General features: G+C 41.8%; 1 protein-coding gene across 1 annotated transcript; it reads left to right on the top strand.

Annotated features, from left to right (window-relative positions):
* Nucleotides 1-1,625: 1,625 nt before the first annotated feature.
* Nucleotides 1,626-25,425, top strand: LOC137301061 (Y-box-binding protein 1-like). Its single transcript, XM_067970467.1, is given in 11 exon segments — nucleotides 1,626-1,709; nucleotides 1,712-1,841; nucleotides 4,840-4,903; nucleotides 5,163-5,196; nucleotides 15,603-15,692; nucleotides 16,126-16,245; nucleotides 17,478-17,669; nucleotides 21,581-21,678; nucleotides 22,243-22,408; nucleotides 24,565-24,663; nucleotides 25,069-25,425. Coding segments are annotated over 10 exon segments (1,032 nt in total). The 5' UTR covers nucleotides 1,626-1,640; the 3' UTR covers nucleotides 24,634-24,663; nucleotides 25,069-25,425.
* Nucleotides 25,426-26,582: the final 1,157 nt, after the last annotated feature.

Below are 26,582 nucleotides of genomic sequence, written 5' to 3'. Positions count from 1 at the left end.
CCTTCAAAACCCGAGATTCATATTTGAGAACCTTCTTAAACAACGTTCAACCCTCCGTGCTGCATCAACAGGGTCAAATCTGGGCTAGCCCAAAAAGAGGGGTTTGTAGCAGAACACAATGTATGTGGGAGTAGCAACAAATATCCTGCTCATACAATGGGCTACACATCACTATAGCAGGGGCCATAGTGCTTGATGGGCATTAAATAACAGCCTTGCCAGCGACGCCCAAATCCTGAGAATTAATATAAAAAATGAAAGAACAATTTAAAAGAGAATGTATTTTTTGTGAATAAATTCTTATATAAGTACTTATGCAATTCTATAAGAAATATATAAATATGATATAGAATCTACAGCACAGAAATATGCTTTTTGGCCCAGCTAGTTTTTGCCATTGTTTATACTCCACCCAAGCTTCCTCCCACTCGAATTACCTCTTCCCACCGTGCCCCCATATCCCTCTATTCACTTCTCCTTCATGTAAGCATCAAGTCTCCCCCTTATGTAAATTTCCCCTTATCCAAGTGATTGTTGCTGTTATACAAATGTAAATGAGGTACTATCTTTGTAAAACAACTTTTTCTCTTTTTTTGTAATCTGACAATGTTTTTAGAATACAGGTTATGTTACGTGTCCTGAGTTTGTCGATGCAAGGAAAAAGGTTTTGCCTAATAGTTTTGGTGCTTTATGCTCTTTCCAAAATATTTGTATGTGTAGGGCTTCTTCGTAGAATCATAGAATAATAGTGCAGAAGGAGGCCATTCACTCCATCGTGCCTGTGCTGGCTCTTTGAAAAAGCTATCCAATTAGTGTCACTCCCCTGCTCTTTCCCCATAGCCCTGCAAATTTTCCGCCTTCGAGTATTTATCTCTTTTGAAAGTTATTATTGAATCTGCTTCCACCACCCTTTCAGGTAGTGTATTCCAGATCATAACGACTCGCTGTGTTTGGAAAAAAAAATGTTTCCTCATGTCGCCTCTGGTTCTTTTGCCAATGATCTTAAATCTGTGTCCTCTGGTTACCAACCCTTTTGCCACTGGAAATAGTTTCTCCTTATTTACTCAATCAATCAAAACCCTTCATGATTTTGAACACCTCTATCAAATCTCCCCTTAACCGTCTCTGCTCTAAGGAGAGACCCTCCTGGGTTCTGTGCACCAGTTACTTTAACCTGACTGTGGGGAACCATAAATGAGGATTTTCTTGCTTTCACTGTCTTGAATAGATATACAGATTTAAACTAGGCAATCATACACATGGTTACAGTATGCAGGCTGTATAATAGTTGCGGATGGACAGCCAGCACAGTGATTGACAACAGCTCACCTGCTCACAAGTGGTATTCAACCAAGATGACAGTTGTAATACGCCAATCAGAAGAGGAGGGAGGGACCTAATGCTGAAAGGTTTGTTGAACAATGGCTGATTGACATTTACTTCCACCAATGAAAACCGGAATCTAGAATCGAGCTCCCAATCGTGTTCGTTACAAGTGGAATGTTGGGCGCGAAGAGAAATGATCGATAGTTCTGTAAACCAATAACAACTCACCAGGCTCCACAAACCACCAATCACGGCCCGCTTTGGGGGCGGGATTTATTTTGGTATTTAATTGAAATTCTCGCGAGAGCCCAGCCATGTTCTTTCAGCAGAGGGAAAGAAAGAAGAAAGAGCGGAGAGAGCGAAGGGAGCCCCCACCTCAGAGCCGGCCCGACTTTACCATCAGAAAGAACAGCCTGACAACACCATGAGCGAGGCCGAGACAGAAACGCAACCCGAACAGCAACAGCAGCAACAGCCAGAGAAACCCAAATCCCCTGGGGAGAAAAAAGTCATCGGTGAGTGAGGGCGGTTTGAAGCCGGGATTCAAAAACGGCTCGGGGCTGAGCGCGAGCACGCGGCACGGGCCGGCCGGGTGGGCGCCGGGGCTAAGCGGGGGTAGGGGATGGTAGGGAGCCTGACTTGAACGTCGACTGCCAAGTCGCCTTCAGTTGGGGGGGTGGTGGTTAAGACTGTCCTGTCTCCCTTTTCCCCGACCCCCTCGGGAGCGGGAAGGAGATGCCGCCAGAGGGGTCCGAGCGCGGTTGAAGGGGAGGGGGGGGGGAAGTCCGAGGCCGCCTAGCGCCAAGGTTCCAATAACGGCTGCTGCTGGTGGCGTCGAGCTCGCGTTTTATTCAAATGCCAACCGTCCCCTGAGCTCGGGCCGCGGCCAGCGAGCGAGCGATCGGACTCCTGTCCACTAACCCCCCCCGCGCATCACCCGTCATTAACGCCTGTTTGGAAGTAAGTTCAAATTGGCCCCCCGCTCGGAGAAGGGGGGGGGGGGTAGGGGGTCCGTGTGTGTGTGTATGTGAATGCGAGCAGTGTCATGCGGCGGCGGCGGCCCAGACTTTTTTTTTCCCAAGGAGCAGGAAGGATGGCGGATCCGGATTCTTTTGTTCTGTTTTAAGTCCGGTTTCCGCAGCGGGCAGCGCGAGTGTCCGAGCACCGGGTCCCGGGGCTTTTCCCTCCGGCCATTTGCGACGGTGTCACTTTTTTTTTTGTTTTGGTGGCGGGTGGGATTTTTTTTTTAAAAATGAGGGATCTTGTGCCACAACCTGTTCTCTTTTAATACACTAGAGCCACGTGGTTTGGAGCCGGCCACTGCGTTAATCTAGTTCGGATTTAACTTCCCCTCTCACGGTTATCGCCTCCCCTCCCCGAATGAAAGTGTGTGTATCGGAATTTAGCGCCGCTCACTTTGATGGCTGACGGGCGTAGCAGCGCCGCCGGTCTGACCCTCGGGCTTCGCGGGCTCTTCAAATTGGCCGAAGGACCGACCGACCCCGTCGAGTGTTTTGGCGTCCCGAGTAATAGTTTTACATTTGGCTTCCCGTGTGGGGTCTGCTCCCCGTTTCCACAACTTAACCCCCCCCCCCCCCATGCCCGGCCCGAGACATGTGGCTGCCACTCTTGACTACTTCCGCAAACTTGTTCAGTTGCGGCCGGGGGACTAAGTTTGGAATCCGGCCGCCCCGCTCGAGCCGGGCCCCAAACCGTCGCACAAAAGTCGTTGGGAGTCGTAGGACTTTGGAATTGTTTTTCAAAAAAGCTCCCTTTTCAGCTTGAGCGTTTACCAACGATCGGCTGCTTGGATGTTTCGGAACTCGAACTTGCTGATAAGAAGAAAATGGTGCCTTCGATCAGTCGCTGCTTGGTGGGAGCCCCTCCTTCGTTATGTGTTTTTTTTTAAAGGGATGGTGGCGCCAGTAAGGCATCACGGAAAACTTTTGATCATATTTAACGTAGTAAAATCTTATTCGTACGATCTGCATGATGATAGCACTGTTGGGGGTGTAACAACCTGTGTGTATGTCACTCATAATGTTGAGACTGAACAGGGTGCGGTATCACCTTTACCTAACATCTTGCTAATTGAACGTGCGCATTAATCTCAGAAACATGGCTGGCAATTGTGTGAACTTGCGGTATACTTTAATCTGCATGCCCTTCAGAAGAATTTTTTGCGTAGAGTAAAATACTCTTATCCTACGGAAGCTACTGCAATGCAAGTGAGCTACTATCTAATCTGGATTTTGCAGCTTTGTTGACATGGAATTGTGCCAGTGAGGATCCATGAGACTTAACTGGACAGTAAACTTTGCAGTTGCTGAGAACAGAGCACAAGGATAAATATGTCTGTTGTTAGTGGTGGGACCATGTTAGAGGGGAAAGCTTTTGGCAGCTTTCTTTTAATAGTTTATTCTTTTGGGGTATAATTACATAGGATACTGGAGGTTTGGGTGTTTTAACTACCAATATATTATAAGTCTAAATGAGATTCTGGATTCCTACCTGTTTTGGTGGAAATGGTTGCTCATGTGGCCTTTCAAACCAATGTAGTGCTCCTTCATCTGAATTATATTCAGCTTTTTTTTTAAAGTTGAGATTAAATAGTGACTGGTATTGCCAATATAAGGTGTGCCACATCAATTGGTAGAATTGGAAAATGAAACCTAAGGTGTTGAGTGGAACATTATGTGGATCATTCAGTAGGGCTACTGCCATCTTGCCAAATGAGTATCCTTGGTTATTGATCTCTTCAGTGTGAATAAATGCCACCCCTTTCAAATATTGGTGTGGAGGAACGGTTAAACTGTTAACCCTGCAGGTAGTTCACATAGAACAGTTAATAAGTTTGATCATGTGATGGAGCTGAATTAAAAAATATATAGTTGAAATGGCAAGTCAGTTAACTTGGCTCTATCACACTGCTGACCTCAGTAGGTCCATCACATCAGTACTGATGTCTGCAGTTGCTCTTAATACTGAAATAAAATTAATAACCTTGAGTAAATCTGGCAGTTAGTTCATTTAGGTCTTTTCTGGTTTATCAGCAATATCTAGCACTGTTTCAAATTAGTCATAACCTTGATTTTTAGTCATTTTCTATGTCTCAAACCCTTATGGCCTAACTTATTAAGTTTTGATGAATATTGGAGAGGAGATCTATTCAAGTTTACATTTTAAATGTTCTGTTTCTATTTTTTTTGTGCTAGTGACGTCTAGCATCAGTATTCATCTTGTAACCCATTGCTCCATGCACCCATCTCTAGCCAGAATCTGTCCTAGTGAATTTACAGCCTCATGGTGTTTTACCAGGTGTGTCTTTGGCAATAAAGTGCTGCTTATGTGGTTTGGTTTAACTGATCAGCCTGAGATGCTAGTTCTTGAGGGATTTTTATTGCTTTGTGTATTCCTGACAGTTTTTCCTAAACCAGATTTATTCACTAGAAATTGAGTTCATGTACCAAAGTCATGACTCAAATATTAGAAGCCATATTTTTCATTTTTCAGCAACAAAGGTTCTTGGAACAGTAAAGTGGTTCAACGTACGAAATGGCTATGGATTCATCAACAGGTCAGTAAACAGCCTATGTGCATAGTAATACAGCTAGGAAGCTTTTGTGGACTGCACTTTCTAATGCTGGAAACTTCTACATAAAACTGTGTTGTAAAACTATCAAACTTTAGTATATTGTATAGTCCTTTTGAAATGTTGAGTTAAATTATTGAAAGAGTAAATTGGCCTGCAGATGTGACTGGGGAAAGAGAATTCTTTCAGACAAGTATTTATTTGTGGTACAAATATGTGAAGTATAACTTTTTTTGCTTTGTAGGAATGATACAAAGGAAGATGTATTTGTACATCAGGTGAGTGTACATTCTAAGGAATGCATGCATACTGCTAGTACAAGTCCTTATAACTGCTCTCGGAAACATGGCAAAACTTGTGCATCAGTTGTTCTGTACCGAGCAGTGGTGTGAGTCAGACAGTCACGCTGATGGTAAATATGCAATATAATGGACATTTACATAGGCAAACGTGTTGAACTAATTAATAGGATCATGTGTGCCTAATTTGTGTAACTGTCCTACAATGCTTCTATGAAAATCCTTCAAGTGCAATTTAATGTGTCCAATAGGGATCACTGCCCCAGGATGCACATGGATGTCCCTACATTATGCATTAGGCAGAATACCAGTAAACAGTTTCAAAATTAAGAACCCTAAATGTAGTGCCATTGCCTATAGCAAAGAGCACTACCAGGTTTGAATGGGATAAGAGGGGCTCAACAGTGTCCTCTAAAAGCCTTGTATGCCCAAGACTAGGTTCGTTGGCAGGCTTATCATCATGACAGAGGCGTACTAAAAGAGCCTCCCAGTATATTTTACCAGTAGAAGATTTGGAGAGTTTGGATTTATGAACTGGATGGTTCGGTTGTAGGATATAGGATCAGGAGTAGGCCATTTAGCCCCTCAATCCTGTTCAGCCATGATCTCGTTGAATGGCGGATCTGTGACCTAACTCCATATACCCAGCATAAGAGGAAGAGACTAGAATGTCAAATGGACAGGGAAGCTTTCATAAATAGGTGGCAGCTTTGTGTTAGACTTATGTGAAACCCTACCATTGAACTTGCACTGCCCTATCAAATGACATCAAGATAATGGCTCAACTACTGCATTGAGGAATGAGCATTGTATGCACTGGTGTCCTGTGATCTGAAAAAAAAAAGTTTATAGGGTGGTATGGTCAGGAAGATTGGATTGGCTGAAAAATCAAGAAATTTACGCTGTCAAATCTAAGCTTTCTTTTCCCTTCCATATCTCTGATCCGTAGAATTCTTCTGCTATGATTACAGGGAATAGTATGCAGGAGTGCACTCACCTGCTCCTGGCCTGGTTCCATTCTCTACTCTTGCTGTCCTCTGGCTCCCAGTCTGATGCTGGTTATTACTTGAGTTGTCTAGCAATATAATTTTCTTGATTCCAACCCTACTTTGCTGTCTCTCTGCTCCTGAAGCTTCTCTAATCCAGTTCAGGTTGGTATTTTGCCTTTTGGGTGCAGTGGATGTTATTGTGGCTCGCTCTAGAATATAATCACTTGCCCAGGCCTCCTCCCACTCCTTTAGTCCTTGCGACACAAACTGCTGGAAATGGAAACTGGAAAGTCCAGATTGCAGAGTGAGTTATAACTCTGTTCATTGAGAGCAGAGGCAGGAAACATAGGAACAGGAGTAGGCCACTCAACTATGCACTATTTATTAACAACTTAGATGACTGGATAGAGAGCCATATATCCAAGTTTGCTGATGACACAAAGATAGGCAGCACTGTAAGCAGTGTAGATGGAAGCATAAAATTACAGATATTAGTAGATTTAAATGAATGGGCAAAACTGGCAAATGGATTTCAGTGTAGGCAAGTGTGAGCTCATCCACTTTGGACCTAAAAAGAATAGATCAGAGTAGACCATAAGAGATAGGAGTAGGCCATTCAGCACCTCGAGCTTGCGCTGCCATTTAATGAGATCGTGGCTGATCTGATTTTTACCTCAACTGCACTTTCCTGCCCTTTCCCCATATCCTTTGACTCCCTTGCTGATCAAAAATTTGACTCAGCCTCTGCAGCTTTTTGGGGTAAAGAATTCCAAAGATTCACGACCCTCTGGGAGAAGAAATTCCTCCTCATTTCCATCTTAAATGGGCAACCCCTTATTCTGAGACTGTGCCCCCTACTTTTAGATTCCCCCATGAGGGGTAACATCCTCTCAGCACCTACCCTATCGATTCCCCTCAGAATCTTGTATGTTTCCATAAACTCCAATGAGTATAGACCCAACCTGTTCAATCTTTCCTCAAAGACAACCCTTCCATACCTGGAATCAACCTAGTGAACGGTCTCTGAACTGCCTCCAATGCAAGTATGTCCTTCCTTAAGGGCACCAGAACTGTATGCAGTACTCTAGGTGTGGTTTCACCAGCACCCTGTACAGTTGTAGCGTGACTTCCCTGCTTTTATACTCCATCCACCTAGAAATAAAGACCAATATTCCGTTTGCTTTCCGGATTACCTGCTGCACCTGTATGTTGACTTTTTGTGTTTCATGTACGAGGACACCCAGATCCCTCTGTACCGCAGCATTTTGTAGTATTTCTCCATTCAAATAATATTTTGCTTTTTTATTTTTCCTCCCAAAGTGGATGACTTCACATTTTCCCACATTAGGTTCCATCTGCCAAATTTTTGCCCATTTGCTTAACCTGTCAATATCCCTTTGCAGACACTCTGTCCTCATTGCAACTTGCTTTTCCACCTATCTTTGTATCGTCAGCAAATTTGGCCACAAGACGCTCTGTTCCTTCATCCAAGTCATTGATGTATGTAAATAGTTGGGGCCCCGGCACTGATCCCGGCGGCACCCCACTAGTTACAGATTGCCATTTTGAAAATGACCCTTTTATCCCACTCTTTGTTTTCTGTTAGTTAGCCAATCCTCTATCCATGCCAGTATATTACCCCCAACACCATGAGCTCTTATCTTGTGTAGTAATCTTTTACGTGGCACCTTATCGAATGCCTTTTGGAAATCCAAATATACTGCATCCATTGGTTCCCCTTTATCCACCCTGCCTGTTACTTCCTCAAAGAGCTCTAATAAATTTGTCAGACATGATTTCCCTTTCATAGAACCATGTTGACTCTCCTTGATTGTATTGTCCTGCTACTACTTCCTTAATAATGGATTCTAGCATTTTCCCAATGACCTGTTAGACTAACTGGTCTATAGTTACCCACTTTCTGTCTCACTGTACTTCATAAATGGTGAAAAGCTCAACAGTGGGGGTCCAAAGAGTCTTAGGGGTTCATGTACATAAATTATTAAAATGTCATTAACAGGTACAGAAAATAATCAAAAAGGCTAATGGAATGCTGGCCTTTATATCTAGAGGACTAGAATACAAGGGGGTAGAAGTTATGCTATAGTTATACAAAGCCCTGGTTAGACCACACCTGGAGGACTGCATTCAGTTCTGGGCACTGCACCTTGGGAAGGATATATTGGCCTTGGAGGGAGTACAGTGTAGATTTACTAAAATGATACCTGGACTCTAAGGGTTAAATTATGAGGAGCGAATAAACAAACTAGGGTTGTATTCCCTGGCATTTAGAAGATTATGGGGTGATTTGATCAAAGTTTTCGAGATATTACGGGGAACTGAGGGGGTCGATAGAGAGAAACCTGTTTCTGCTGGTTGTGGAGTCTAGGACTAGGACACAGTCTAAAAATTAGAGCCAGGAATTTCAGGAGTGAAGTTAGGAAACACTTCTACACGCAAAGGGTGGTAGAAGTTTGGAACTCTTCCGCAAACGGCAGTTGATGCTAGCTCAATTGTTAATTTTAAATGAGTTGTTTTGTTAACCAAAGGTATTATGAGATATGGGACTATGGTGGGTTTGTTGAGTTAGGTCACAGATCAGCCATGATCTCATTGAATGACAAAACAGGCTCAAGGGGCTAAATGGCCTACTCCTGTTCCTATATTCAGCGCCCCCCCCCCCCCCCCACCACCAAGCCTGTCCTGCCATTCAGTTGGATCTTGGCTGATCTGTACCTCAACTCCATTTATCTGCCGTTGCTCCATATCCCTTAATACCCATAACTAACAAAAATCTTCTACCTCAGTTTTGAATTTTTTAATTGACCTAGCTTCAACAGCTTTTTGAGGGGAGAGTTCTAGATTTCCCCTTGTGAAGAAGTGCACCCTGACTTCACCTCTAGCTTGGTGTCATTCAGGGGTGAAAAGACCTGGATCCAAGGGGCTGCAATTGGGTTATGAGCAGGTAGCTAATCTGGATAGGGTAAAGAGTACCACATGCAAGTTTTTATAGTCTGTTCCTGTGACTACTAGGACTAGTTCAAATTTGGGATGTACATTTTTGATGGATAGAATTAACAATATTGTTTGACAAATGTAGATTCTCAAAGCCTGCATGTTCCAAAAGGGTGGGGGAAGGTATGTTGATTTCTAATGGCACTGACTAGGTTTGTGGAACCCATGAGTTGATGCTAAATCAGAAGAGCCATTATTATGCAAACAATAAGGAAACTAGGTAGATGGAAGATCATCCAAATGGCAACTTGATTTATAGTGCTCTATGCCAGATGTGGTTAGACTTCAGATGTCAGCAGTGACAAATTGCTACAGTAGATTTGCAGATGTGCAAAACAAGGGCAAGATTACCAGTGGAATGTTCATATTAATGGTTTTCAAGATGATGGGTAATTTGAGTTCACAACGGCCCCTTTCATAAGTTTAGATATGTTGGCAGGAGGATGATTTTAAGTGTAAGCCAGAATAACTTTTCTCAAATAGCAGGAACATAAGTTCTTTTAGGAGACTGAGATGGTGTAGAGTTTATTACACATTACATCCTGGTGAGGATGGGTCCGATTACAAATGATAGTTGGAAGTGAGGATTGGGTGCAAAATGATTTGCATTTCAGTTCACAAGATAATTAGGATGTGGCAAGGGCATTTTACTACCTCCATGTGTCCTAGAACCACCCTAGAGTTCCCTCCTTACAGTACAGCATCTAGTTATGTCTTAAATGATTCCAGGATTTTTGTTTCTTCTGATCCAATCATGTATTGATCACTTTGAAGAATTCTTTTCCTACTTCAGTACAAAATTTACCTTTTTACTAGTTTGAATCTATGCCCCCTTGACTTACTCTTAATTTAATGTTCCAGGTTTACTTATTCCATACCCATACAGTTGTATGAATAGCTTGTGGATTTGTTTTAGAATCTTGGGTGCTGAAGGCTGTGTAACTGACAACACAAAGGCACAGTAATATAAACTTCAGCGCCAGAAATTGAAAGTAGCAGGCATTTTAATTTATTGCTCTGCTATGATTCAAGGTAATTAAAGGAAAGGTGACTGGAATGGGAATGAAAAAGGAAAGGTGGCTCTGGAATGGGAATGATTTATTTTTTTAAAAAGAGGTTGTTCTGGAATTGTAACTTTTTTTCAAAAAAAAAGGAATCCTGGTTGCAAGGTGACCACGGTTGGAAACTAAATATTCCAGGGTACTTAACTTTTCGAAAAGGCAGACAGAATGGAAAAGGGTGGGGGGTTGCCCTAATAAAGGATGATATAAACTGTGAGAAAGGGTCTTGGCTTGGAAGATCAGGAAGTAGAATCAGTATGGGTGGAGATAAGATAACAAGGAGCAGAAAGGTAGGAGTAGTTTATAGGCTCCCTAACAGTAGTTATACTGTTGCACAGAGTATTAATCAAGAAAAAACAGGAGCTTGTAACAAAGGTAATTCAATAATCGTTGGGGACTTTAATCTTATAGACTGGGCAAATCAAATTGGCAAAAGTAGTTTGGAGGATCAGTTCATTGAATGCATTGGAGACAATTTCCTAGAACAATATGTCATGGAAGCAACCAGGGGACAGGCTATTAGATATTGTATAATAAGACGGGTTTAATTAATAATCTCAATAAGGGATCTTCTGGGGCAGAATGATCATAATGTGATAGAATTTCATGTTGAGTTCGAAAGTGATGTACTAGAGTCTTAAACTTAAAGCCAATTACACAGGTATGAGGGGAGAGTTGGCAAATGTTGATTGGGAAATTGGATTAAAAGATATGGTAGATAAGCAATGGCAAACATTTAAAGAAATATTTCATAAATCTCAACAAATAGATTCCATTGAGAAATAAAAACTCCAGGGGAAAAGTGATCCCTCTGGCTAACTAAAGAAGTTAAGGATAGTATTAGATTAAAAGAGGCTTATAATGTTGCCAAGAAGAGTAGTAAGCCTGAGGGTTGGGAGTGTTTTAGAAACCAGCAAAGGATGACCAAAAAATTGATAGAGGGAGAAAGTGGAATGAGAGTAAACTAGCAAGAAATATAAAAACAGTTTGTAAGATCTTTTACAAGTATGTAAAAAGGAAGTGTAGTGAAAGTAAACATGGGTCCCTTACAGGCGGAGACAAGAGAAATTATAATGGCGAATAAGGAAAAGGCAGAGACGTTAAACAAATATTTTGTACCTGTCTTCACAGTAGAAAACACAAAATATATACCGGTAATAGTGGGAACCAAGGGTCTAATGAGAGTGAGGAACTTAAAGTAATTAATATTAGTAAAAGAAAAGTACTGAAGAAATTAATGTGACTACCAGCCGACAAATCCCCTGGACCGGATAGCCTACGTCCTAGGGCTCTAAAAGGTGGCTGCAGAGATAGCAGGTGCGTTGGTTGTGATCTTCCAAAATTCTAGAATCTATGGAACAGTCCCAGTGGATTGGAAGGTAGCTATTCAAGAAAGAAGGGAGAGAGAAAACGGGGAACCACAAGCCAGTTAGCCTGGCATCAGTCATTTGGAAAATGCTGGAATCCATTATTAAGGATGTGGTAACTGGAATTTGCCTAAGCGTATTATGATTTTCTGAGTCGACATGGTTTTATGAAAGGGAAATGGTGTTTGACAAATCTGCCGGAGTTTTTTTGAGGATGTAGCTAACTGGATAGATGAAGGGATGATATACTTGATATAGTATATTTGAATTTTCAAAAGGCTAATATATTACCCCAACCCTGTGAACTCTTATTACACAAGATAAGAGTTCACAGGGTTGGGGTAATATATTAGCATGGATAGAGGATTGGTTAACAGACAGAAAAGAGTAGGAATAAAAGGGTCATTCTCAGGTTGGCTGCCTGTAACTAGTGGCGATCTGCAAGGATCAATGTTTGGGCCTCAGTTATTTACAGTCTATGTTAATTACTTAGATGGAGGGACCAAGTGTAATGTATCCAAATTTGCTGACTATACAAAGCTAGATGGGAAAATAAGCTGTGAGGAGGACAGAGTCTGCAAAGGGATATAGACAGGTGAAGTGAGTGGGCAAGAAGGCGACAAGTGGAGTATAATGTGAAGTTATTCACTTTGGGAAGAATAGAAAAACAGAAATTTTTAAATGGTGAAAAACTTAAATGTTGGTGTTCAGGGGAATTTGGGTGTCCTTGTACAATAGCGTTTCCCAAACTGAGGTGCACCCCCCCCCCCCCCGAAGGGTTGCAAAGGTGGGTGGGGGGTGGAAAATGCAAGCGGAGAGGTTGGAAAAATAAAATGTTTTTTTCTGAAAATAATGTTGAGGTGTGTCCCAAAGTGAACACTATTGCCGTGCACCCTACACGTGTAGCAGTTTGGGACACTGGTAGGGTGCCTCCCACACACACAGCCCATTGGTCATTTGCTGGAGCAATGTCATTACCATTTCATGGGACTTCCTCAGTCACATAAGCATTATCGCAATCTAAGGCAGTGTCCCAAACTGCTACATGTAGGGCGCACGGCAAAAGTGTTCACTTTGGGACACACCTCAACGTCGTTGTTTCTGAAAATATTTTGTTTTTCCGACCTCTTCGTAGTATAGGAAAAGAGTAGGAATAAACGGCCAACTCTCAGGTTGGCAGGCTGTTACTATTGGAGTTGTGCAAGGATCATTTTAGGAAATGCTGCTTTACAGTAAAGAGCTGTAGGGTGGGAGCCAGTACCATAAGGAAAAGTGTTTTATTTTTATTCTTGTGATTTATTGAACTTATTAGATATTTGTTGATAACTTACAAAACATGTTTGTTTGTAGGGGGGCGTGAGAGTGCTCACCTTCACTACTGTGGGACGGGAGCCAAAATAGTTTGGGAAACGCTGTTGTACATGAAACACAAAGTTAACATGCAGGTACAGCAAGCAATTAGGAAGGCAACTGGTAAGTTGGCCTTTATTGCAAGGGGGTTGGAGTACAAGAGTATGGCAGTCTTGCTGCAATTGTACAGGGCTTTGGTGAGACCACATCTGGAGTACTATGTACAGTTTTGGTCTCCTTACGTAAGGAAGCATATACTCATCTTAGGCAGTGCAATGAAGGTTCACTAGATTGATTCCTGAGATGAGAGGATTGTGCTATGAAGAGAGGTTGAGTAGAATGGGCCTATACACTCTGGCATTTAGAAGGAGAGGTGATCGCATTGAAACACACAAAATTCATAGAGGGCTTGACAGGGTAGACGCTGAGAGGCTATTTCCCCTGGCTGGAATGTCTAGAACTAGGAGGCATAGTGTCAGGATAAGGGGTCAGCCATTTAAGACAGAGTTGAGGAATTTCTTCACTCAGAGTTGTGAATCTTTGGAATTCTCTACCCCAAAGGGCTGTGGATGCTGAGTCGTTGAGTATATTCAAGGCTGAGCTGGACAGATTTTTGGACTCTAGTGGAATCAAGGGATATGGGGATCGGGCAGGAAAGTGGAGTCGGTCGAAGATCAGACATGATCTTATTGAATGGCGGAGCAGGCTCGAGGGGCTGAATGGCTTACTCCTGTTCCTATTTATGTTCTTGCGTAACGTGTCGTCACTGGGCATTGTGGGGGGTGGGGAGAGAGAAGAGGAGAGCATGAAATTCCTGCTATGGTGTCTGCTCTATTATTGGGTTAGGTAATTGGCAGGTTCCATGGAAATTGGCTTTTCTGCTTCGTTCCTGAATTTGTCAGTACTATTTTTGTGGCTGTTGGGATTTACCTAACTTTGCACTTTTACTGGATTAATAATCCAGAAGCCAGTGTGGTATTTCTGCCACCTGTAATACTCTTTGATTCACTGGAGGAATAGGAAAGGGTGCAGTATGAATTGAGAGTATTGATTTTAACATTTTCTTCAAATCAATAATTAGCAACGGAATACCAATGCACATCCACAGCAGCCTGCAGTTTCTCCGAAGAAACGAAGGAAAGTGCCACAATTTTCCATTGTTCTTGGTAATCAGACATATAGGGCTTGCACACTCATTTTAATGTTCGACTAATTAAAATGTCCATTCCACTGCACTCGTATGTTCACGTAAAGGACATTTTAAACAGCAATCCAGTTCAGTGCCCATGTCATCTTAGTACTGGTTTAGAATGTGGTGCTGGGATCTGGAAATTTAGTAGATCTGTTTATTCAGAAACCTTTAAAGTCCTATGATATACTACAGTCAAGGATAATACTTGGCTTCAAAAAAGCTTGTAGATTGTAGGTGGAAGGAAAGACCTGAGGGAAGCAACCAGTTTCTTGGTTTTGGGATGAGGTTATTTCAACACATTTGAGGAAGCAGGGAGTTGGAAGAGCAATTAGGAGTGTCTATTTGAGCTTTCGAGAAGTTGAGGGTTAATATTGCTAATAACAGCTTCAAGGGTTGTGATTGGAGGCTTCAAATATGTGCGCAGTGTTGAACGTCTTGTATGGATTAGGGGGTTGGGAAGGAAAGGAATTGGCTCCTTGACTTTGTGCACTGAAACCGACCACTGAATCTTCATTAATTTGGCAACCAGGTTTCTAATGTTACATTGCTTTGTAATTTGTCCTTTCACCATGCAGAGACAGCAGGTTCTGACAGCACTAGTAAATGGAGGCTTGGCATGAATGTTTCTTGCAAGTATTTCATTGATCAGTTAGTGAACCACATGCTCATGTATCCAGGGTTTAGTTCCCATGGTTGGATTGTAGAGAAGTTAGTTGCTGCTTACGGTTCTTTCATCTACCTGATGCAGTCACTTCTTCGCGTGTGTGGGGTGTGTGTTTGATGTAGTCAGAAGGATGGTGGCAGTACAGCTCTATTTTAGGGATTTGAAAAATTCTTGTATCTGCAGTTTATCTAGTGAATGCTGAACCTCCAACCACTGCTTGACATGATCCATCTTTTGTTGAAAAGAGGAGCATCATCACTGGGAGCTCACGCTTTTCCCTCTTCCAACAACTACTAGAAATCCATGCATTGGTGGGTAGTGCAGTCCTAATGGGAAGTTTATACTCCTGACTGGAGAGGAGTATAAACTTCCCATTAGGGGAGAGTATGCACTTTACGTTGGGGATACGGAAACTACCTGGGTAATTTTTCAGTAGATTTGAGCATGATGATGGGTTTTAGCTAACTAAATATCTGGAGTTAGGTTGTATTTGGATTTTAATGCAGTTTGCAATGCTCTGGAAACTCCATGGCATGTTGTGATTTGCATCTGTAGTCCCACCTTTCTTCCCCCAAATCAAGGGTTATTTTTGAACAGTGAGGCATATTTAAAAAAAAAATGATTTGGATGTTGAGTAAGAATTATTCCTTTCTCCAAATAAGTTGCAGCCCCATATAATTGTCAAAGAATAGCTGGCTGTAGAATGAAGGAAATTTGGTTTTAATTGATGCACTGAATTCTTTACAGACTGCCATAAAGAAGAATAACCCACGGAAATACCTACGTAGTGTTGGAGACGGTGAAACTGTGGAGTTTGATGTAGTGGAAGGTGAAAAGGTATTGTATGTGTTATAATAGCTTCTCAGCAGCTATACTAAGTTGTTTTAACTCAGGTTTTGAACTGGGGATATATAAAAAAATCATTCTGTTGCAACAGGATATTATAAAAGCCAGGAGTATTTGAAAAACCCCTTTTATACCACCTATCAATTGTGTAATTTCTCGTGGACTGTAATACCTCCTGGTTTAAAAAGTTACTTGTACAGAGCTCAGTTTGCATGCCCTCAAATTGGATCTGTTGAAGTAGGATTTGTAGCATATTAAGAGTTCGTACAGAAATGCAAAATAAGCAAACGCGTGGCAGGTTTTCAAACCAAAATAAGCACCACTTAAGTTTTTTTTGTCTGCACCTTGCTTATGTGTACACTTCAAATTTCTTTCTGGTTGTTTTTACACTCTTCAGTTTTAATATAGCACTTGTGCTTTGTAGGGTGCAGAGGCGGCAAACGTTACTGGTCCAGGTGGAGTTCCAGTCCAAGGAAGCCGATATGCTGCGGACCGAAATCGTTACCGTCGCTACAACCCTCGCCGTCGAGGGCCACCGCGTAATGTAAGTATAGAGATTATTTTCATTGATGTTCTGATGGTCTCATTACAGACAATATTGTCCTCATCTGTGAAGGCAGCTAGGTACCAATGTTGCTCTGTGGATGTCTCAAAATGGAACTAAATACATTTGCTATCTTCTGGATCACAAAGCAGCTAACAGCATGCGCTGCTGGAGGTAGCTATGCAACTTTGTGTGCGCAATCAATCTATGGACAAAATACTAAACATCGCTAGTTATTCTAGTAGTTTTTTTTTCCTACGCTGTTGGCTGTAGAAGCTATAGCACCACCCTAGCCGGAGCAGTGGCCAGTCATTTAAAAGACTGCTGGGAATCCACAACTGATGCACAAACTTATACAACCATTCACCCTAATCAGACAGAATCACACTTACTACTTAATCAATCCTAGCATTTGGTCTTGTATGTACCTAAACAGCCTTAACAAGGACACAGCTACATTCAAATTGTAACATTTATTTTAAGATGCAACCATTTGTGTTGTGTAAATAGAGGATATTAAATAACAAAATCCCACCGTGCAATTTTTGGTATATAGATATAATTTCATTGTAAAGATGTCTACCATAACCTCAAACTAGGGTTTTTCTATTTTGCTGATACCAGGATTGCTCTGCAAACATAGTTTAGCTTCCTCTTGGTTAAAGAAAATACTTGTATGTTCATAATTGATCTGATACAGTAAATAATTCATTTGTATAGTGTATAAATGTGAAACTGAAAGAACTACGGCAGGTCTCAAAGGTACTTGGTCTTGGTGTCCTAAATTACCAGATCAGTGTGTTAAATAGTTGTGTGTATGGAAAAAGCTAGTTTAATCTAGATTTTACTCTGGTTATGACATTACTTCTAAGGGTACGTTTTATACTGTGTTCTCAGACCAGTAACTTGGATCCTGCCTATCTGGATCTTTTTGATTTTGTTTAGAAGAGAGCTCTCTTGGATACCTGGGTATATACACAGGAAGATCACTTAGTTTGAAGTAAGATAGATAGAAGGAGGTCAGGAGGTTCACTTGGACAGTTTGTAAAACAGGTTTGACATTGCTCTGAATTTCATTTGCATATAGTGCACCTAAGGAAAGTCTACTTTTATTCCAAACTCCGGTCATACCTTGACTCCAGACATAACTGCCATGTGCTCAGATAGTGTTAGCAGTGTATCTTAGATTAAAAACAATAAATAGCTTCTGTGATTTAAACATTTTTGATTAGTACCAACAGAACATTGAAGGTGGAGAGAAAGGAGATGGAGCAGAGACAGCAACAGATGGGGAAAACCAAGAATATCAAAATCAACAACATCGTCCTCCATACAGAAGACAGCGCTATCCACCTTACTTTGTTCGTCGTCGCTATGGTCGCCGCCCACAATATAGCAACCAGCCTCAGGGAGAAATTACTGAGGTTAGCATAAAGGGAATAAATTAAAGTAGAGAATGCTCTTTGCAAATTTAGTCAACTGGGCTATTGAAGTATTGGCTAGTTTCCAGGTGACTAATGGTGCTAAAACGGGTAACTTGCACCCATTACACCTGGACAAGAGGAATAAGGAGTCCTTGCTAGAACCTGACAGTTCATTCATTTTCACTAGAGGGAACTATAATTCTGGATGAGGAAAGCTATTTGATTCATTCAAGCTTATCCAGGAAAAAAGTCTTTCCTTCCCCATCCCCCAAATCATATCCTATTTCTTGAATGATTCTAGTTTTTTTGTCTCCATCTTGTGAGATCACTGATTTACTTTGATACAAAAGCAGGGATGTAATGATGGAACTGTATAAAACGCTGGTAAGGCCACAGCTGGAGTATCGTGCGCAGTTCTGGTCACCACATTACAGGAAGGACGTAATTGCTCTGGAGAGAGTACAGAGAAGGTTAACAAGAATGTTGCCAGGGCTTGAAAATTGCAGCTACGAGGAGCGATTGGATAGGCTGGGATTGTTTTCCCTGGAGCAAAGGAGGCTGAGGGGTGACTTGATTGAGGTGTACAAAATTATGAGGGGCCTAGATAGAGTAGACAGGAAGTACCTGTTTCCCCTAGTGGAGAGTTCAAGAACTAGAGGACATAGATTTAAGCTGATTGGCGGAAGGATTAGAGGGGACATGAGGAAAAACTTTTTTACCCAGAGGGTGGTGGGTGTATGGAATTCGCTGCCCAAATTGGTGGTAGAGGCGGGGACCCTCAACTTTTTTTTTTAAAAGGACCTGGACCTGGACCTGCACCTAAAGTGCTGTAAGCTGCAGGACTAAGGACCGTGTGCTGGAAGGTGGGATTAGAATGGGCACCTGGTTGTTCTTCAAGCTGGCGCGGACACGATTGGCCGAATGGCCCCCTTCTGTACTGTATCTTTTCTATGGTTTTATCTGAGTCGCTTGCGCATCTTTAAAGGTTGAAAAGCCAAAATTCTCCTGCCTTTGCTTATAACTCAGATCTTTAACACTAGGGATCAGTCTAGTGGCTCTCCAGTGGACTGCTTCCAGCACTTTAATGTCTTGCCTTGATGACTAGCACTATACTGTTGGAGCATGACTCTTACTGTATTGTTTTGACACTCAGTATTTTGTTTATTTGGCATTGTTTGGACTTGTTAAGCATCAAGCATAATTTTATCATTCATGTAGTACATGGCACCCATTTTGCCCAACTCACTTAATTTTCTGAATTGCCTTCTTTGCTACTAGTTTATTCTATCATTTGCAAATTTGCATTGAGATTTTGACTGTCATTGATCTAAATTAGAAATAGTGGTCCCCAACACACATCCCTTTCGTCATTGTCTCATCTGTTTCCTTTATTTACCCTGAATCCTCACAGTTTTGAGTTTAATAGCTTTTTGTGTAGAACTTCTATCAAATGGTTTTTAAAAGTCAAGGTACACTCCAGTGGACTGTAGAAAGTCTCATTTTGACGTTTTGCCAAAAAAGTCATGGTTAGTCAGTTTTTGTACAAATAATCCTTTAAGTTTTTTTTTTACTCAATCCCATTAATTTATATGGGATTGAAGTTCAGATTAAGGGGTCTGTAGTTGCATGTCTATTTCACCCTTTGAAAATGGGCACCATGTTAGCCTGTTTCCAATCTACTGGTACATTCCCAGTGTCCTGGAGAGTTCTAAGTCCATATCTGCTCCCAGACTGCCTGAGTTTTAAGTAACAGGGCACAACTAAGTACTGCATATTTTAGGATTGTGACTGTTCAGTGCTAATACACATCTACTTTTTGATTATTCTTCAGATATGTTATGCTTCAGGCTTAGTGTAAATTTTCATTTAGGTCTGTCACTTGAATTTGATGTTTAGCACTTCATAACTAACGCAAATCAAATTTTTCCTACATTATCAAAAGCAAAATACTGCGGATGCAAGAAATCTGAAATAAAAACAGAAAATGCAAGAGCTCAACAAGTGAGGCAGCATCTGTGGAGGAAGAACAGAGTTAATGTTTCAGGTCGGGTCTTCGACCTGAAACGTTAACTGTTTCTTTCTCCACAGATGCTGCCTCACTTGCTGAGCTTTTCCAGCATTTTGTTTTTTTTCCTACATCATGACCCCTGCATCGTTATGTCACCCTAACTGCTTTGATCCAAAGAAAACTATTTGTTTTTCCTCAAAGTGGGAAGTGAAAAAAGTTTAGGGAGGGGAATGGCCTGACAAGCATACCCTTTTTAGTTCTGTGATTTTGGGATATCCACCTTTTTGTGAAAGCTATACTGACCATAATCGTGCATGCCAACTTGTACCTGTGAAATCAGTAGTCAATAGTTGGTCGCTTAAGGCAGGTGTTGTACTTGGGAGAAAACAACAAGCAGTGAAGTGGGGGGCTGCAAGGTTGCAGTCTCTGCTTATTGTCTTGAATAGTAAATATCCTTTTTTATAGGGTAGGGATGAATAAGCAATGTTACCTGAAAATGTTGATAAGTTGTTGGAGCATTTAATTATTACCCCTCCTGTGTGTTCATTTGACTTGTAAATCTTGGTGTAGTTTTCATTTCCTTGTTTTCTCCCTCTTGTCCCTTCTATCCCCTGCCAACAAATATATTTAACTATATTTCAATCTTTGTTCCAGGAATAATTCCAGTCTTGGACAAGCATTCTCAGATTTCAGTCTCTCCATCTGTCTGGAATGCCTTTAGCACAGCGGCAGACCTTGGTCCTTATGACCATTGATGGCAGACTCGTGTGTTCCCTACACTAAGCATGAAAAGTTCTTTAAGGCAATTTTCTGCTGCTCTGGAGTCCACTTGAGGATGGGGAGCGAGGACTTTGCTTGGTGCTATGCAGATGACAACTGCATCCTATTGCAATTTGGATTATACTTGCTGGCAGGAATGGCTGCAAGCTAAATTGCTCACAGGACTGGATACCAAAATGTGTATATTTATAGATCTGAATTTCCTTTTGAATTTTGTATCTAGAAATATGCTTCCCAGTACCAAAGCACTTATTTGAAGTTTGCTATCTCTGTGTAAAGTCTTAGTTGACATCAGGAAGGGGAGCTGAAGTTGAGTGGGCAGAGGATGGAGGATGCATGTCTTGGGTGAGCTTGGAGGCATGGGGAGGAACTGGAGGACAGGCATTCAGAGCTAAGAGTGGGAGTGAGACTGGGTGAAGGCACACTGGCAGATGCATAAATGGTCTCAAGAAAACTATGAACTCCATGCATGTTTTAAGATGGAAAGGAGTTAAGTAGGTTGGTTTTAGAAAAGAGGAACATGGGATTATCCTGTCCTTTTATACCAAAATAGTGACAGGTTGGTTGAGGGGTGCAAAGTATGGTAGTACAGATCAGATAATGGATGACTATAGCAGATCGGCAAGTTTGTACCCCTCAGGCCTGAGGAAATGGAAAGGGGTGGGACCAAAGGGAAATTTGAACCCGCCTAGGCAGTTTGCATCATCTTCCCTGAATCCTCAAGACAACTTAATCTAAAAGCTGCTCCAGAGGAAATAAATATTTTGCCATACTAATTTTTAAAAAAAATAAGTGGCTGCAAACTTCAGCTAGTAAGCAAGCAATGTTAGCTCCCTTCTGTTTTCATTGCAATACAGTATCTTTCATTGTAGTCATGCTTCATTTATACCTTTTTTTTGTTTACAGCCTTGCATTCGGTCATTTAAATTTCCTTTGTGATCTTGCCTGCTTATTTATGGATTCATGACTTAAAATTATTGTGCAACTGCAATCAACAATTATAGTAATTGTTTTATGACAGAATTCAGTTGAAGTTTACTTATCTGTAACTAGTTCAGAATATTTATAACTGTGCCTTTGGGAGCAAAGGGGGACTGTTAATGTTTTATTTTTTTATATAAAGGGTGGTGAAATAAATGAAAGCCAAGTTGCTGGGGAAGAAGGTGGTAAACCCAACAGAGGACAAAATCGTTTTAGGGGCTACCGTCCACGCTACCGCAGGTATTCAGCAATTTTGCTTTGGAAAATTAATGCAAGAGATCAAATGTTAGCCTTGCTGAATAACTTGTATGTGGTTATTGAACTATGTATGCTTTTTGCATGATTCTGTAGTGGAAACCTGTTAGTGAGCTGAGAATCATGGTTGGAAGTCAGTAATGTTGGTCCATCATTCTTGATGTCTGAAATTGTGTGAACAATAACATTGCATTAAACTGTCCGGTTTTTTCTTTCCTTCCCCACCCCGTGCATTATTGCTGTAATTGAATTTAATTTATGCTGCTATAAATATTCTAGGGTGCAGTTTTGAGGGGAGTGAGAGAAAAATAGGCATCTGTTCATCTCAATCTGGGTCCCAACTGCAGCTAAAGTAGAATGGTCTTGTCTCTATCTGCCAAAGATTGCTGGCAAGCATCACTCAATTGGAACTTGTCAGTATGGGCTGAGATTGCTGAAGAGTGACGTGTCAACTTTCATTGAGCTACCAGCCTGCTGATATGTTGAAGAATGTAGATATTGCATCTAGTACAGCAGTGAAATTAGTTTCAATTAATTGGTTTGTTACAGAGGACCCCCTCGCCCACGTCCACCAAGGGAGGGAAGTAGTGAGGAAGATAAAGAAAATCAAGGGGATGGCCAGCAAGACCAGCAGTCTCACCCCAGACGATTTCGCCGCAACTACAACTATAGGCGTCGTCGACCACAAAACCCTAAACCAAAAGATGGCGAGGAGGTAAGATTATTTAAGACAGTATTTTAAGTGTGTGCGCCCTCTAATCCTAAAATGAGGCGTACCTGGTTTTTTTTTCAATGGAGGTGAATTTACAAAGCATACCTCACATCTGTGCACTTAACAGATGTGGCTTGAAGCTACCTCTACCGCATCCTTCCCTTTTTCCCTAGCCCTGAACCCGCATCTTTAGTTTATTTCCTATCTCCCCATATGCTCTCTCTGAGCTCATCTTGTCTGAGACCCACCTCCTGCTCTCTTGACCACCCAACTTCCCTTCCTGGCCCCCATGCTTGCTGATATTGTAACCTGTCATCTCTCCTTGGGTACTGTTCCCCAGCCTTTCAAATCTGTCGATCACCCGCCTTTCCACCCCACCCCCCTCAAAAAAAAAAAAAAAAAAACCCTTGACCCCTGTCTTCGCAAACTACTGTCTACATGTCCAACCTCTCTTTTCCCCTCATGTCCTTGACCACGTTGTCACCTCCCAAATCTATGCCCACCTCAACTCCATGTTTGAACCCCTCCTATCTGGTTTGACAGCATTGAAATGGCCCTAATCAAAGTCACAAGTTACATCATATGACTGACGTGGTACACTATCCCTTATCCTTCTTGATCTGTCTGACCATGACACGATTGACAACACTGGCCGTGTCGAGTTCCAATCTTTACCTGTCCAGTAGTAGTTGGAGAATCTCCTGCATTGGTTCTTCCCAACCTGAACCTGTGCACCTCCTCCTCTCCCCAAGGATGTATCCTGGGCCCCCTCCTATTTCTCATCTACCTGCTGCCCCTCTGCAACATCATCTGAAAACATGTCTGGTTCCATGTATGCTGACTGCATCCAGCTCTGCCTCACCGCGACCACCTCGTTCGCCCCCCTCCACTGCCTCAGTGTTGTCAGACTGATTATCTGATGTCCTGTCCTGGATGAGCCAACATTTCCTCTAGTTAAACCTTGAAGACTGAGGCTGTTGTCTTCGACTCCAGCTACAAACTCTGTTCCCTAGTCATTGATTCCATCCCCCTCCCTGTCCACTGCCTTGGGCTGAACCAAACTGTTTGCAACCTTTGTGTCTTATTTGACCCTGAGCTGAACTTCCAACCATATACTCTCCATCACAAAGACCATCTATTTCCAACTGTAACGTCGTCAGTCTCTGCCCCAGCCTCAGCCCATCTGCTGCTGAAACCCTCGTTCATGCTTTTGTTACCTTCAGACTCATCATTCCAAGGCTGTCATGGTTGGCCTCCCATCTTCCACCATCCATAAACTTAAGCTCATCCAAAACTCTACCCTTATCCTAACTCACACCATGTCCCGTTCACACATCACCCCTGTGCTCGCTGACCTACATTGGCTTCTGGTCTCCAATTTTAAAAATTCTAATCCTTGTGTTCACGTCCCTCAGTGGCCTTGCTCCTCCCTATCTCAGTAGCCTGCTCCAGCCCTACAACCCTCTAAACTCTCTTAGCACAGCCACCAGTGGTGGGATGGACATCAGCTGCCTAGGCCCTAAACTTCTCTGCCTCTTCTCCCTTAAATCCTAGTTCGTACTAGGCTTTTGGTCACCTGTCCTAATGTCTCCTTCTTTGGTTTGGTGTCATTTTTTTGTGTGATTGTACTCTTGTGATTGACTTGGGCACTATATAAATGCAATTTAAAGCTGCAGCTTTTTCCAAATACGAATTTCTGTTTAGCATTTTTTAAAGTTTTGAACAGTATTCCAAAGGCTGCTATAGGTGCTTGTTAGGGTTGGGAGACTCTGGTCAGGATTGGAGTACTTATCCACTCTTGGCACTTGGTATTGAGCACTCCCAGGTCATGTGTATCACAACAACAGGTGTGAACAAAAGCTCCTTTTGTAGTGACTTAATTGCAATCTGAGGACCTTGCCATACACCAAAATCAAATGAGCAAAATGACTGCAGCAACCTCACATATAGGATTAGACCATTATCTACTGTATGTAGACTGTTTAGTCACACATTAGTCTATCTGCATTTGGCAAGAATCCTTGCATTGCATCACCAAGCTAGAATTGATGCTAAAGAAATGGGGAACCTGCAGCATTGCCTAATTGGCCCATAGTTGATCTATTTGTCAACTTCAATAAGAGCAACTGTCCTTTATTGTGGTTATTTCTGTCTTTCAGACCAAGGCACCCGAAACACCAGCTGAGAACATCTCTGCTCCAGAGACCGAGCAGGGCAGTGCTGAGTAACACCAGCTCAGCATCTCTACCATCAACTAAGTAAGTATTGAGATATTTGCATTTATCTTCGATTATTGTGCCATAAAATTCAAACCAGTTACACTGACTACACTAAAGCTAAAGTGCACCCTGTGAGAATGAAGTAATATTGCATGGCAATATGGGCTTGTAATGTAGAAAATGTGTGACTTAATTCTGTAACTGGGTCTGCATGGTGCCAGCCATAGTGTATAATGTATTTTGCCTGTATTCAGAGTGGCTTGATATCAGAAGCCTTTTGTAAAGATGATGTGTTCTAGGTGCTTATGAAGGCAGCATTACCTTGTGAATTGTGGGTGCTTTTGTCTTCCAACACGAGGATAGATAGTAGTCAATATTTGTTCATCTGACATTTAGTTGGTTCATCATTATGATTGCTGTAGTTAATCTGCATTTGTCTTACAGTTTTGTCATCAAACGGAAGACCATCAAAGTCAAATTCCAGCAATAATAAGAAAAGTGAGCTTTCGACTGTAATGAAGATCTGCAGTGCTTGCATACAGTTGACCAGATACCAGAACGTTTCACACTAGTAAACCTATGCAGCATGGTTTCTTAACCTTTCCTGAAACTGCTTTTTGGAACTGGCTTAAAACAGATTTTTGTAGATGGTCTATTTTCCTTTTTACTTCAGATGGTTTTTAAGCTTATTTGATATCTGGTCAATTTGAATTTTTGAAATACCAGTTTTTAATTTGTAAGCATTGTACACCTGAACTTTAAGTACAACCGGGCATCTAATAAAGGTCCGAAAGAACACCATTCATTGTCTTGTGATTTGTGGTATGATATATATTAAAGTAAATATAAAACCATAGGCTTTTGCAGGATAAAGTGCTAAATGATCTGTTGCCTTTTCCCATCTATATTGAATTTGTGCCTGTACAGCCATTTGGAGATGAAGTAAAGCTGAGCAGCTGTTATATCTACAATCCAGTCAATTCTGCTTTTAACGCCCTTCTTCCCCCTCCCCACAAAAATCTCACCTGAGTCAGAAGGTTGTTGTGGGTTCAACACTCCAGTGCAATACTGAGGCAGTGTTGCATTCAGAGGTGCTGTCTTTCGGGTGAGATGTAAAAGTCCCCACGGCGCTATTCGAAGATGAGCAGGGGAGTTCTCCCCGGTGTCCTAGCCAACATTTATCCCTCAACCAACCTGTTTTTAAAAAAAAAAAAAAAAAATCTGGTCCTTTGTCATTGCTGTTGTGGGAGCTTGCTGTGTTTTCTACATTACAACTGTGACTACACTTCTAAAGTACTTTTGGGACATCCTGAGGTCGTGAAAGGTGCTATATAAATGCAAGTGTTTTAAAAGTTAGGATTGTATGGTCATATAAAGTGACGAGAATAGTGTAAAATTCTACTGCGCAATGTATGTCCAGACTTACTAGTGGTGAACAACCACTCTGGCAATACACCAGAGGGCTACTGTAGCAGCAGTTCCAGCAAGTCAGTGTTGTTGAGCAGAGTAGAAGATAGGAAATGCATTTCTCTTTGGTAGGAAATGACATTCGTTTTAAGTGTTTTTAATCCTGCTCCTGTGTAAATCTGCCGTTTTGGCTCTTGGAAATACATTTATAACACAAGAAGCCCATCGTGTCTGTTGACTCGGAGCAATTCAGAATTAATTTTGCTGCCCTGCTGTTGGCCTGTATCTTCATCTGCTTCAAATATTTCTTACTTTCCCATAAAAGATGCAATGCTTTCTGCATCAACTACTGAAAAGCATTCCATGCTCTTTAAGAACTATTCTATTGCAGTAGGTGGCTACTTGAATTGATGTATTTGAAAGCTGTTCAAGTCCCATACATTGGCATCTGGCTGGGGTACTGATCAGTACAGTGATCTTAAATAACTGGAGAAAAGGCTTTGCAGGGGCATTTTGCAGTTACTGTCCTTTTGAAATGTATGAAGACTGCT

The sequence above is a fragment of the Heptranchias perlo genome, chromosome 32 (genome assembly GCF_035084215.1).
Source record: "Heptranchias perlo isolate sHepPer1 chromosome 32, sHepPer1.hap1, whole genome shotgun sequence".
Lineage (NCBI taxonomy): Eukaryota > Metazoa > Chordata > Chondrichthyes > Hexanchiformes > Hexanchidae > Heptranchias > Heptranchias perlo.
This window is presented reverse-complemented; position numbering and strand designations above follow the sequence as displayed.